General features: G+C 37.3%; 1 protein-coding gene across 7 annotated transcripts in view; it reads right to left on the reverse strand.

The window, feature by feature from the left end:
• Positions 1 to 337: 337 nt before the first annotated feature.
• LOC126468850 (tyrosyl-DNA phosphodiesterase 2-like) overlaps positions 338 to 15684 on the reverse strand; it is a 162047-nt gene continuing 146700 nt past the window's right edge. For all 7 annotated transcript variants that reach the window (XM_050096589.1, XM_050096583.1, XM_050096588.1 and 4 more), the window contains one exon: positions 338 to 860. In XM_050096589.1, the coding sequence (XP_049952546.1) occupies positions 570 to 860 (291 nt within the window). In that variant the 3' untranslated portion in view covers positions 338 to 569. The remainder of the gene's footprint in view (positions 861 to 15684) is intronic.

The raw sequence follows: 15684 nt of genomic DNA on the forward strand, positions 1-15684 counted from the left end.
CCAGAAATAAATTCTGACACACTTTTATTACGTTACCATTAGCATGAACATGGTTGATGCGCCGACATCTTCAATTGCACCTTAACAGGTAATGTATTGAAACTCACTAATTGTGCACATTTCCAGTGGGTGCGTTCTCCACTAATCTCCACCAATATCATCAAAACAGACACATAAAACCAAAACTGTAAGTGACATCAGTGTGTATGTGTGAAGTATTGTTGTCTCTATATTATGAGAAGGAAAGGTGCTACTCACCATATAGCGGAGATGCTGAGTCGTGTGTGTGTGTGTGTGTGTGTGTGTGTGTGTGTGTGAGAACAGAAAAACTTTAAAATTTGAGCTCTATCCATTTATTTACTGAAATATTAAGAAAATGTAAAAATCACAATACATCTGATAATACTGTTAATGTCTAAGTAATTCAACAAAATAATTTCCTAAACACAAACAAAAAATGTTTTTGCCTCATAACACCACAGTGAGTAACACGAAAGATTTCAAGTCTACTATTTTCTTGCATATATAGTTAAAAAACACTAAAAATGAAGGAATAAGCACACATTTATTCACCTCTTTTCAATAGTAAAGTGTACCTGGATACCCCAATGATCACTTGGATACGACTGAGTTCTAGTTACTTTTTCAATACCTACAAGGCCAAAAAACTGTGGCACAACAGATTTTTGATGAGAATTGCGTAAGTACAATCTATCAAAACGGAAACGAGGTTTATATTTCCCAGGAAACTCAACATTTGTATTACGCAACATGTCCCAGGTATACTGGCAAGTCTTCCGTGATCCACAAGAAATCCAAAGATCATCGACACCAGGAGGCAGACCTCCAGCTGCTGTAAGCTGAAACAAAAGAAAAATGTGTGAAAACTGTGTTTAAACATGTTTGGGGGGGGGGGGGGGGGGGGAGGATTGATGGAGTTCAAGTTAACATGTTAGATATGCAGTGCCTTACTAGCCAACGGAAATTTACTGTAAGTAGTTTATATTTGTCATGGCCCATCTCATTGACTGACTGCAATGCAGTTTAGCATGCAGCAATGTAACAACTCTTTCGTATCAATTATGAGATATTAGAGGTTCCCCTCCTTTGCTTCATATTTATCCAGTCTATTATAAGTTTTAGTGTTACACACAGGACTGTGGTTTATGAGATAATTTTGTTTACCTGTTATATCTATTTCTTGAAGCAAAACGAAATTGTGTGATTATGAAAAAGGTTAGATTGCTACTCACCATATAGCAGAGATGTTGAGTCACAGAGAGACAGAGCAAAAAGACTGTCAAACAAGTAAGCTTTCGGCCAAAAATTAGATGACACACACACACACACACACACACACACACACACACACACACACACACACACACACACGACCACCCATCTCTGGTTGCCAATGGTGGTGGTGGTGGTGGTGGTGGTGGTGGTTGTTGTTGTTGTTGTTGTTTTTTTAACTGTCAGTTGTTCAATTTGTTTAACTCAGAAGTCTTCTAACACAGCAGTTTAAGAGTGCACTAAATTTAAAGCACTAGACTGAAACCTCCTTAAGCATGGTTCTATAAAGGAACACTATGGCGAAGGCAGAACATTTTTGGTTTGATTTCTCTGTTCGTAATGACTGAAAAATACAGTTTAAAACTATCTCGTTCAACTTACATGTTACCTTTTGACTACTTATTCCTGAAAGTATAACAATGTATGAGAGCTGTTTATGTGCAAATGATAGACATACAACTCAAGATTGGTACTGTCTTCTTACATAAAGCCGACATTCTGCTTACAGAAACAGTTAAAATAATGTACACTGAACACAAAAATCTTTGTGATGGAATCAACTCATTTTTGGTTCTACCTGTATTTTGCAAAGAAATGCTCAATGAAATCACAGTTGTCAGACTGTAGTTTCTGAGTGTGGTCATTATGCTAACTGGTAATTTAACACTAGAGTACTCTCTGCACAGCATTTCTCAACATGGTATGAATACAAAGGTGTATCAATCTTTATCATCAATTAGGACGAATCGTGACACTGAAGAGCCAAAGACAATGGCCCACAGAAATGCAATATGAGAGATAAAATGAATAGTTTGTCCCCCAACAGACCATGAGAAATGTAAAGGTGTTTTGTGATATTCTGCATGATTCACATGAATTAACTCCCAATAAACTATGCGGTATATTTGTGTGTGTCTTGGAGCTTATGGGCACTCAACAGAGACGTTATCAGTTCTGCATAAAAACAAGAGAATGAGGATAAGTCTCCAAATTATTGCACACAGTGAGAAGAAAATCTATAACATGACACTCATTTGCACTTCACTCATGTTGAGCTACACAAGGTGCTACACCTATGATTAAAACAGAAGTAACATCATAGAAGCGCTAAAAGAAAGGCACAGGGAAATGCGAATGGTGACCACTTACAAAAAACATGGGTGAACCTATCATCCTGTTAACACATTAAGAACATATACCTTAAATTTTAGAAAACGAGTTGGACATATGACAAAACCTTACAACTCTTACCACATTCGTGTGAATGTTACCTAAAATAGAAGGCAGATCTGTCAGCAAATCTGTCGATGTTCTCTGGCCAGAGCAAGAAGCCCCACGTCATATGGCTATGGCCTATACAAAGATAAGTAAGGAGAACCTCATCCTGTCTGAGTGGCTGGAAGGAGGTACACCACTGCTGCGCTGTAGGATTTTTACTACAGGGAGTTCTTTGGCTGTCACTTTCAGCCACTCATCTTCCCATTGATGACATGAGATGAGAGCATGCAGGGGGATGGTACACTGAACTAACTGAGGGTCAAGAGGTGCCTCCCTGGCCACTACATTTGCCCTTCCATTCCCTGCAAGACTCGTGCCCTGGTACCCAGAAAAAGGACACCTCTTTCCCAGCTGTTGTAGCCTGAGGGCATCCTGGATATCCTGAGTGACTTTATAAGTGGGATACAAGCACTGCAGAGACTGAATGGCAGTAAGGGAGTCAGAACAGATGAAGAATTTAGCAGGCATGGCACATCTCATCTGCTCCAACACCATCAAGATTGTTGATAGTTCGGCATCAAATACAGTGAACTCTGGAGGCAACAGAATCTCGAGGACATAATCTTGGAAAACAACAGAGCAAATAACAAAGTCTGCTGTGTTGCTCATTTAAAAAGTCAGAAAATATTGCATTAAAGACTGAAGCAGGAGTGCAATTTCTCCTGTACTGCACTGAATCTATAATTACTCGGGGCTTCCGCAGTGATCAGTGTGGCAGTCATCTAAACGGTCTGTCTGTCAAGCACAATTTACCACTTTATATTGATTTTCTGTGCCTTATTGCTGCTGCTGCAACAATTCATTTTGAGTTTAGAACAAATACAAGAGCAATTGCCTCATCCTTCCAACATACTTTATCTGGCTTCCATACCTCTTAAAGACACTTGCTGCTGTGGAGTACTACCAAGGTGATGGGAAAATGAAAATAGTCACCAGCTTGTTACCATGACAAGCTGCAGATCTGTATACTGAGTGAGGTGGCGCAGTGGTTCATACACTGGACTCACATTCAGGAGGACAACGGTTCAAACCTGCGTCCGGCTTCTGGGAAAGGCCGCGGTAGTTCCTTTGAAATGGCACGGCCAACTTCCTTCCCCATCCTTCCCTAATCTGATTATCTATTTCAGTAAAAAATTACATATTTTACAAAGAGATCTAAGAATAAAATTTAAATACAATTTGAATGAAGCAACTCAAAGGCACAATAACAGAGCAGTACATGTACATTAAGTGAAGTCACTCAACTGCCCTTTTTTTACCTATGGTATTTACCATGTGCGTTTCACATGCAATGTATTAACTACTTTGTGAAGGGTACAGATATAACAATCCCAGCGACACTGGCCACATGGTGAATGGTATGAAGTACTATGGATAGGCTTTTGTTAAATTCCTGATCAGAAAGGAGTTATCAGACAAATCTCTTTCAACAATGGCATTTCCATGGACGAGAATGCGTGCAACCTTGACACGTCTTCAAATGTTCATGTCCATTCTTACCCTCAAATACCACCATCCAGAATTGATTGGGGGCAAATGCAATACCCATCAAACTCTGATTTCCTTTACTAGCGTGATCGCTAATAGATTTTGGAACTCACGGACAATGGCATCAGCCTCATGACCTCCAGTATTATTTAAGGTAGCAAGATACGTCAATGATATGCCTAACCATCTCTTCTCAACATTGGTGTTAATTGTCGCTTCTGTGTCTACACATACAATGCCCTATGCAAAAGAATTCACCAGCGGGGATTTATCCAAAATTTTGGATACCGTACTCTTCATAAATGTAAAATACTCATTCAAGCTATCTTTCTCTGATAAGTCACATTGACCCAGAGCTTTTTCTGATTCTGTCCAAACATACAGAGGCAGGGAGCTAAGGGGGCATCTGCCATATTAGTTGGAAATGGCTCAACCTGAGCAGCCAGTCTCAAAATCAAAGAGACTCTTAACATCTTGTTCTTCAAAGATACGCACAAACATTACTAGCTATGACTTTTAGGAATTCCAGTAGCAACTTTAGATTTTGGTTTTACTTAGTTCTATTCCTTCTTTATCCTTTATCACATATTTTTCAACAGCCATTAATATCTGAGCCCAGACTGCCACCATTTTATTTTCCACTCATCAAACAGCGCAAAACTTATGTGAGAAAACAAATGTGACTAACATTATTGAAATTAGCTTGGCGGGAAGGGATGCTTTTAAATGATTACATAAAGCTCGCAGAAAAACGTACATGGTTTCAGCCAACACTAGTACAACCTGTCTTGTAGGTAACATGTGATGTATGTATGTCACATGTATGAAAGTTCAAAAGCACGGGATACTCTGGATACCCTAGACTTTAAGCTCGCTTTTCAGTTCTCTTAGGAATGCCTTTTAACATTAGGGACTCCATGGACACCTGAACAACTTGCCTTTTCAGGTTTATCTTAGATTGGGATGTACCTGCCTCAAATCTTCCAACTAAATCTTTTGCAGTACTTTTTTCCAAAGAAAAGAAGTGAGGTGCCTGTTTGAAACCTGGCACAATGCTCTATTCCAGAAATGAACAAACACATCAATCTGCTGGTTTTGGCTAACCTTACTTAAACTACCATCAAAACAATCACAACCAGGTCACAGGCAGCAACAGAATGCTGTAATTATTGAGTGAAAAATGCACTAGTCCAGACAACGCTATAATTTACTTTTGACATTTGAAGCTGCACTTTGTAGGCAATGTTATTGTCTGGGAACACATTTGGTGGTTAGGCGGCCAGTGTCCTGAGAAGATCGGTGTCTCACAGCAGCCAACAGACAGAAACGGGCCTGTGGCTTCATTGCTTCATCACTGCATCTCTCTCCATGTAATCTAGCATCATTGGCCTTCGTCCAGATGTTACTGTAGTAGATGCTTCATGTGATTGCTTTGACTTAGTACCTGAATGTTGAGACACATCACAATTGCATGACGCTCTCCCTGCCTGTGCCACACCACACTAAAAATAGGATTAATTTAAGTACTACTTTTCTTTATTGAAATCGATAATTTTATTTTCCAGTGTACTTACCAAATCTACAGCACTGTCAGGATTGTCCTTTCCATTGCCAGAGTTTATTATCAGCTGTGTACATCCTGCCGTTACAGGCAACACCGCAGGAGCTACATTTGATATAGTAGAATTGGAGCCACAGCTGTTTGCAGTGGTTAGCATGGGTTTTGGGGCTGTCATCTCTCTAGCAGCCTCCAACCCAGCACACTAGTTTTCCCTGCACGGCTGGACGAGGTCTGCTTGCCTATATAGCTGAGGGAGCAGCTCATTTTACGGAGCATAAATAGAACACCGAATTTCTCAAAAGAATTTCTAAAAAGCTAAAGTATGTGGCAAAGCTTACCATGATTGGCAGCATGATTAAATTTGCTGCCTGCTCACCACTACCCTCTGCGCACTCATCATACAGTTTTCATCCCGCAGCCAACGAGAAATACAGGCCACGGCGCGTTAACGTGACATCACACTCAGCGTCTTGTTTTGCTAGTGGAAGCAACGTGTGTATTGCATTGCTATTTGGTGTGTTTGTTTTTGGTACTACAAAAGTGAATTCTAACTAAGTGCATCAACAGAATACGTGTGTATAGGTGTATGTGTAGTGGTGATACATCCACAATTTGTTATATTTACGGTGGTGTGTGCGAAACATTGATAATTGTACGCAAGATATGTTAACCTCAAATGCATCTTCGTTTACTACTTTAGAAGATTCTAACTGTCTGTGTGTGTTTATCCTGACATGATTTAGAGATCTTAAACTTCACTGTAACTTCGATGCAATGCATTGAAATACTGTTTCATTTCATTTCTAGATCTGGAACTCTTGAAAAGCCACATTGATGTGGTGTGTTCGGCTTTTGGTTGAATTATGATTCCGAAACTGAGAGAATGACTATTTTTTTTGCCAACTGACTAGAGTCAATGTGCACTGTGGCTTTGAAATATCCCAACAGACTTAACCAAACTAACATGGCCAAATATTTGTGTAATACACTTCGATGAATCATATGTAATTCGATGGGACATAATTATGGACAGAGGACAACTGAAAGAATTTCCCAGAATAATTCCAAAACTCATTGAAAATGCTGTGCCAACTATTTTCCCAACACTCCCTCACACTGTTCTAAATCAATTACAAAAGTGAGGCGTCTTGCCGATGCAAAAGACTATAATCTTCAAAAAGCTATTCACGACAGTATTGATTCAAACAACTTACACCTCCAACAAAATTCACTTTGATGTCTCAATGACGTTTCTGTGTGGCTAGAAGGACAGAAAATTTGCAGCAAAAAATGGTCTGCGATTAGAGGTGATGGAAAATTGCATACCTGTTTTTTGGGATTAGACAGGAGAATACCTTGTGTTACTGCATTCATCACTTAACAGTGATTTGAGCTTTAGGGTAAATGTTAGTGAAGGAATTCATTTTGCAACTAAGGCATCCATCAATGATGTGAAGAAAATAACTTCCATAAACATTTTAGAAAATGTAATGTCAATGGTTGAGCAAGGAGAAATTTTGCCTACTGTTACAAATAAATTAAACTGTGCTGTCAATTGCCTGCAGACTATCCCAAATTATGATGAAAATGCGCAACTGAAATTTACTGTAGAACAACTTCATGTATCACAAATCTCCAAAACAACAGACACTATGGCAACAAGACCATGACAGAATGTACATACAAGCAATGTGCCACTGACAGTGCATACAGCGCCTTGAGGAAATGTGATTTAATGTTTTTACCCCACCCACAAACCCTGCAGAAACTAATTTGTAATTACCAGTTAGTCACTTCATCAGTTCAAACGAGTCCTTATTTAAAAAACAGGGTAAAATATTAAAAAAAAAAAAAAAAAAAAAACATGAGTTGTTAGCGTCTCTTTTGTTACATGAGATTTATGTGCAACTACAGCTTTCATTTAAGTCTGGCTCAATACACGGGAGTAGGTTTTTCATCCTGAGATGTGTGCGAAAACAGCACAGGTTTTTATGGTTTCCTCTCTTGTCTAAATATGTTGATGATGTATAAATTATACCAGTAGCTATAATGACAAGTGAAGAGCTGAAATCTTTGATCAGTAATGTTCTGCGCATGGTGGAAAGAGTGGGCTTCAAAGTTGTTAGTCTGATAACAGATAACAACGGTGTAAACAGGAAGGCATATGAACTGTTCACCCCCACTAGAATTCTCCAACCCAGTATTAAACACCCTCTAGATTCTTCCAAGAAACTTTTTTTTTTTTTAATGTTTGATACTGTACATATTCTGAAATGTGTCAGGAACAATTGGCAGACAAAAAGAAGTGTTAATAAAGTGTTACTGTTTCCTGACATGACTGATCATTCAGTAATATTGACAGCACAGTATAAGCATTTGGAGTTGGTATATGAGAAAGAAAGAAACTCTTTAGTCAAATATGGCCACACACTATCAGCTAGAGTGCTGTATCCATCGTCTATTCAGAAACAAAATGTGAAATTAGCTTTGAAAATTTTCAATGATAATGACTTAGTAGCTCTGAAACATGCAACAAAGAACTTGCCTAATGTTACTGAGCAGATAGATCAGACAGTGACTTTCCTTCAGTTGATTGTGAACTGGTGGAAGACTGTGTATGTTAGAAGTGTATTTTAAGGCCAGAGATTCAATGATCCTTACAGAGAAGCCACCAGGAAGACAACAGACAATCAGGTGACATTTCTAAATAATCTGTGCCATTTGCTAAAAGTTTGGAGAGTATCTGTTCCAATAACTGATGCTTTAAAATCACAGACATTCCAGTCTTTAATATTAACAACTGAATCTTTTCTGCAAATAATTCTATACTTATTTGAGAAATATGACATTGATTACATATTGCTAGGAAAATGATGATTTAGAGGGCCACTTTGGGTGCTACCGACAGCTGAGTGGGGCAAATTACTACATTAGCTACATCCAAGATTTAGAAAATGAAAGAAAATTAAGATTCAAAAATGATGTACTGTTTGCAGCTCAAAATGATAATGTACACTTGAAACACACGATTCCTACCCAACAGCAACTAGATTGTGATACTGACATTTGCATTTTTTTCTGATATTATGGACATCACCTTCGGTATGGTTGATATTTCACTTAACATGTTACCTATTTTGACATACATAGGAGGTTATGCAGCTAGGAAAGCCCTTCAGAAATCTAAGTGTGACAAATGTACTGAATGGTTGCAGCTGCACAAAGACGTTGAGGTAGATTCTTCTCACAACTTTGTGAAGGAACAGGATAGCATTAAACTGACTTTGCCTACAGAGACAGTAGTGATCACAGTTGGAATAGTGTGATATACACTCTCTCTGCTTGTGAATGACTTTATTCAGCAATTTATGTTATGTGGCAAACAGCTTTCCATTTCTCAGAAGATATGCATGTCAAAAGTCGTGAAAACAGTGGATAATGCTGAATGTATATGTTTGCTTCACAACACATTGTTAAGCAAATTAGAATATGTATCTCTCTGTGCCAACAGAATAATCATTAACAATTTTGAGAAAATGCATAATGATAAGGCAAGTAAGTCCAAATTAGATTCAAGGAAAGTGAAGAAGCTTAGGACTGACACGCAAGTTTGAAGCCCTCTACAAAGCTACTATTTCTTTTTATGTACTTTCTCGTGTTATCACGTTTCGCAGATATCTCACTGTTCTTATTGTGCAATTTTATTTCATTATGTAGCACACTATTTTTGATTTTTACTTTGTTTTTCCTGTGGAGGTGTAAGTAGTGGCTAGATGTGGTTCCATGTTCATGAAAGCAACTATTGGTTGGGCACTGGTCAATATTTTTCTTTATGTATCTCACTGTTTGAAAATTGTATTCACATGGAACTGTCAGGATATCCAATATTTTAAACAGCACTCTGCAGTGAGCTCTCTTGCTTCTGTTTAATATAGTATGTATAGCCCTCTGTTGTAGTTGTAATTGTTTATATATTCTGCCTATTTACCTCCCAGAAGGTTATACCATAACTGATTATAGAAAGTACATGTGCAAATTATTCAGTTTTTATGCATGAGCTGCTACACACTGCTGCTTTTAATCAGGGTGTGTAACATGATGTTGCAATTTATTTTGCTTGGGTGACAAATTATGTTTAAGACCTGGATCAATTTTGCGATGAAAATTTCCATATCACTGCTAGCTGAATGGTGTATACATAATATGGTTAGGCTTTGGAACATATTTGTGTCCCATATTTTTATGGTTGATATTTCTAGATGTTTTTCTTCACTTTATGAAATAATGTCATTTCTGACTTCATACATAATCCCTTGCTTAACATACATGCATGGCCCACCATCCCACATAAAGGTTCTGCTATACTGACATGCTAAATCATAAGAGTTTAAACCATTACGACTTATTTAAGGTGCTCTACACCAATGTCTTGTGATGCAAACGAGTGAGGTGTCTATAGTTCCACTTGTAGTTGCTGGACTTTATTTCTAATGGACTGAATATTTTGGTGGAGGATTACGAAACCGTACCTTGAAGGTTTCTATCTTTTTTTTTGTCCTTGACTAAAAAATCCTTTGGATGAAGAGCAGCATAATTTTCCAATTGCTCACAGCACTACACAATGTTGCTTTTATTGACTCCTCATCCTTCAAAAGTGACGTTGATGTTATTACTGCTGCCGATGGTGATGCTGCAGCTTCTGATGTTGTTGAGGATGATGTTTTCAGTAACTTACAGATAATGCCATGGCAACACCATGAATTGTCAGGAATTTGTTTATTTCCTCTGTGAAGTATGTTTATTTTGTTTCTTTTGTCATACTTGCATCCCCACCCTCCCATTCTGTTCATTTCACATAGTAGGAAATAGAATGTAACAGGTTCAATTCCTGCTGTTAGATTTTGTGTCTGTTCATGCTTTACTAATAATGAAAAGTGCAACAGGACACAATTGTACCCAACTTGATTGCTTGAGTTTTCATTTCTTTATTTTTGTTCAGACTGCATACATTTCACAGATAATCTACAAATACATAATGCATTAATGCTTATATGTAACGTTGTTTCTCCGACTGGTTTGTTTACATTAAAATTACATTGAGCACAGAGGTGTCATGATGATGTAGAATACATAGATAAACAGAGTGGAGCAGAAAATAAATCTTGGTACAAATGTTCCCGTGTCACCACACTTGGCACCTATACCTCAGATTGCATGTCCATACACACAGCTTGATAAAGCAAATTCTACTGCAAATATTGCAGTGGTACTGCAAATAGGAAGCATTTTCAGAGAACTGTGTGTAATTTCTTTTATATAGTCAAGCATTTGGTCTGATTTAAGCATATATTTTTTTCTTGGTGTCACATCCATGGCAGCAACAGATTTTGTGATCATTTGGCTAATTCTATCATATTTTCTACAATGCCTGTAAAGAATTTATTAGAAGTGTTTTAAACTGCCTCTAAATTTTTGAGAATGGTATCATTAAATGAATAATAAATTGACCTAAGGCAGTATCTTATTGCCATGAAATGTATAGCACCAATATGTAGAAACATCTTGTTTCATTAAAATCTTCAAAGGGGCAAATAGGGTCACTTTTACTGGAAACTTGAAAGCTCACAGTAAGATGCAAAATTATGTTTACAAACTTATCACACTACTGTAGTGAGTTTAAAACATACCACAAATTTACCTGCCTAATGTTTATGAACTAGCCTTGCATCCTATTATCTTACCTCAATTAATATCAACTGTTATGAGTAACGAAAATGTCTGTTTTTGAAAGAATTACAAATTTGTTAAAATAAATTATGTATATTAAATGTTTGTTCTTGTTCATTATTGTCTTCATAAATGGTTCATGCTGTACTACACTTCAGTTAGTAATGAAGTGAAAAATGAAAAACATCTACTGATGTTTATTCTTGGTATATTCATGTCTCTCTCTCTCTCTCTCTCTCTCTCTCTCTCTCTCTCTCTCTGTGTGTGTGTGTGTGTGTGTGTGTGTGTGTGTGTGTGTGTGTGTGTGTGTGTGTGTGTGTGTGTGTGTGGGGGGGGGGGGGGGGGGTTATTAGGATAGAGAGACTCATTCATGTTGTACAGAAAACATAAAGCTAAAGAAATTTTAATGTTGATCAAATAGTGCTTATAGTGCTTGTTGCTGATTTTTGGAAACTACCTGTAGTACAGTGTTTGATGATAGTTTATCTCAGGTGTTGCAGATGTAAGCCAACACACACATGTGGGTACATTCAAAAAGGTTTTAAATACTACTGTCCTGGACACAGGGGCCCTTATAAACTGAAAATGTCCTTTCAATTTGAAAATTCATTTCCTTTTATTCAGTCTCTTCTCCATCACTTCCTTCTATTTGTAAATGTAGGTGCTGCTTTGACAGTTAGAGGGCCAGAAGAGAAGTAAACTGGTAATCCAAGATGGTAAATGTTCACTTTTATATTGGAGCTATTTAGGATATATAGTTAGCATAAAATGGGAAAAAATACAAAACTTATATTATGCATTTTGCAGTGCCTTCTTCAGACACAAAGCAATATATATACTGACAAAGTGTACTTTTTTGTCTTCGTACCCTTGTGAATGTCTATTAAAAATTACTACACAGTCAGTACACCAAATAGAAATTTTTCCACTGCGGAAAACCCTGAAATGATTTAGCAGTTCTTCCAAAAAAACTAATAACCCATATTCCATAAACATAATATCTGCATTACCGCTGTCTTCCTCAAGAGACAGGTAAGTGACAAGTTCTTGTCAAACTACAAGTGAGATTTTAGTTTTTGGTAGAACTGACCGACAAACAACTGCATAATATGTTAAAACTTACTTTATTTTGCACAAACTGTTTCGAGAAAACCTCTTCCTCATTATCAGGTGCCTTTTTCTAATTGCAATGAATAAAATATGCCAAAAAAATACAGGTGAGAATTCGCTTCTGATAATTTGATAAATCGGGTTTGTTCAAATCCAAGAACATAATAATTCCTGTCTTAAAGTATTTAATAGAAGCAATTTTATTATGTCTCATAGAAACAATGTGGCATTTGTGCAAAACAGGAAATAATGTACGTCTATTATGTTCAGGTGATCGTCCTACAAGTCTTGTCAAAACTATGGCATAATGCACAACTTCGTCAAAATCATTCTGTAGAGATGAGCATCTTCTGTAATTAAATTTTCACTCATTAAAAATGAAACACCTTAGACAAAAATCGGCGAAATATATCAGGAAAAATATCAGTTGCTGACGTTTTCTTTCGTGTAAGGAAAACACACCTACTGAAAACAAAGGTGGTCTACATATATTTCTCTACACCTTGCACGAATGTAATCTAGTATAGAAATGCGTACGACAAGTATCTTTTAACTTGTTTCGATCACAGTGATTTGAATATTTCGCTGTCTGATAGAAATGTTCATATACTTACAAATAATGTCATGAATGGAATTCTATGTGGGAGCCTGTCGAAAATTAGTTACTTGTAACTGCATTTTAGAAAAAATTCTGATCACATTCTTTCCTTTCGTTCATGCAATTATTGTGTGGTGTTATTACTTTAATGGTAACTGGGAGACAAAAATGAACCACAAACAAAAAATGTCTAAAACCACAAACATCTAGACGTAAACTGGGCTTGGTTAGTAAGCTAACAAATTGAATAAACTCTTAATTGGGGTACATATGTTTTATTTGTCATTCCAGACCTGCTGTTTTTCAGCTGTTAAATACATATGCCTACAACTGTGTTCTCGATTGCTATGTTTCTAAGTATATCTTGCATTGTAGTTTACCAGTATTCAGAAATGCAGTATGTGTGTACCCTGCACGACTTTAATTCATATAAAACTTTCATGGACGCATTTTAGACAGAGGCGCTATCTGTTCTGAAGTGAGAAGATGCAAGGACGCTACCAGTCATGTGACATCCTTCGTGTGACGTACGTGGCGTGACCTATCTTTCTCGTTGGCCTCGTTCTCATCCAACTGATGTCACTGCTTCCCCTTCAACTCCTCTGTACTGCTGTGCTTCAGCAAATGTGAAAGACAGATTGCAATACCTTCTAGAGTGAAGGTCATATGTAACAACAAATACATATATGTAATATCACAATCATTTTTAAGTCCAATTCTTGAACTTTTGCTTTTTCCACAATCTAATGACCTCTGATGGTACTATGACCATAACGTGTCTTGCCACTATGATTTATTCTCACAACAACAATTATAGTAAGTTAAATACCATTATATATCATTGGTTAGACATTCAATTCTGGATTAATTTTCTTTCTTGTTTCATGTGCATGCTACCATCTAGTTCTAAAGCTTATTAAAAGTTGGTAACATTTTTACCCTTATCTTAATATGTGAACAGCAACCTAACTTCTCATTTGCAATACATTTTTGTACATCGTTATGACCTCTCGTAACCAAATAAAATATTGATTTTGGTTTGGAACCAAGTAATATTTGTTGAAGAACAACATTTTCGTCTCTGAATGTTACCTTTACTTGAAAATTAGCAGAAATGTTTGTGTACAATGTTGCAAATTTATTAAAATACATCAAGAGTTTGCAATACGACAGAATTTAATGTTATGTCCTCCCGAATTCCACAAAAAACAAAAATTTTAAGCAGAGAAATAGACTGTTACAATGCCTACTTTATAGTTTCTCGCATTTCCCTTGCACTAGAGCCACGTAAGCCATATATCATGTGATTGTGAAAAGGAGGTCAATCTAGTATTAGGAAAGCTCCAGCCTGTTCAAATGTATTGTTTGCTCAGCCATAATCCTCCAAATTCTTCAAAATAAATTTGCATGTGACCACAATAGCCAAAGATTCTTCTGTAAATGTAAGACGAGCCCTAGAGTAATTTATCAAAAAATGTAAAAAGGTTAACTTCAGAAGCAATAGTTTAATTTGTGAATATAAGATGACACTATTTTTTGAATGATGAATTTGGGGGAAAAAACTGCACCTCATAATTGGGTAAATATGGTAATTCTTGTGAGCATATTCCTTCAGACTGCTCACTTTCCATTAGCTTAGCTTAACCTAACCTAACCTACCCAACTTGGCATGAAGCCAACAAGATGATAGCTTTTGCAAACAGCAGAAACGGAGTAACAATAATTACACATACATAAAATGTTATATACTGCAGTTGCTGGATCTTATATCTGTTAGTTATTTGTGCTGCACGAACCTTTCATGACATGAATCTTCAAGACCTATCTCGTGTATAAGTCTTATTGCTCTTTACAGTAATAGTGGATTTTTTAAAAGTGGATGTCAGTTGCACAACCACAGAGTTCAACCACAAAATTAAGAAAGGGTTAAATAATTTCATAATATACTATTTCCAGTGTTTGGCTATGAATTACCTTTGCAAGCTGGCTAAAGAGATTATGAAATTACTGACTTTTCCACACACAAAATGAATGAGGTTTGTTCATTGTACATTTTAATCAACACACACACACACCATACCATTTGACAATATTTTGCTATGGTAGTCTTTGAAGGCATGATGCATTGCTCTCTTGACAGCCAAAGGAATTTCATTAGCATCTCTCTTATCTGTAGTCCTATACTTCGTTTTACACCTATTGTCAAGTAGCCTCTCTTTCTTTAAAAGTGACCTTACAGTGACTGCATCCCTTGGAGGTTCCCTCCCATTATGAAGCGTTCTACTGGTAACATATTTATCCAGTGAATGGTCAACTATTCCTTTAAACTTGAGAAGTACAGAGGGTGGTTATGCTTATCATTGAGAGCTCCAATGCTAGCAGGTGATTGAGCCCCTCAGGGAGATAGCAGGCAAGGCGGGAAAGAGTTCCAGTGTGCATTCGGTATGTTTGCTGGGAAGTCTCATCCATGATATGGAGGAGGCCCTGCCAGCGGCTATCTAGCACACTGGGTGCAACCGGCTGCATGTAGTGGCACGTCTCTGCACGAATGACGCCTGCCGCTTGGGTTCTGAGGCCATCTTCAGCTCTTTTCGGTAGCTGGCTGATTTGGTGAAGACAACTAGCAACG

Source organism: Schistocerca serialis, chromosome 1 (genome assembly GCF_023864345.2).
Source record: "Schistocerca serialis cubense isolate TAMUIC-IGC-003099 chromosome 1, iqSchSeri2.2, whole genome shotgun sequence".
In the NCBI taxonomy this organism is placed as follows: domain Eukaryota; kingdom Metazoa; phylum Arthropoda; class Insecta; order Orthoptera; family Acrididae; genus Schistocerca; species Schistocerca serialis.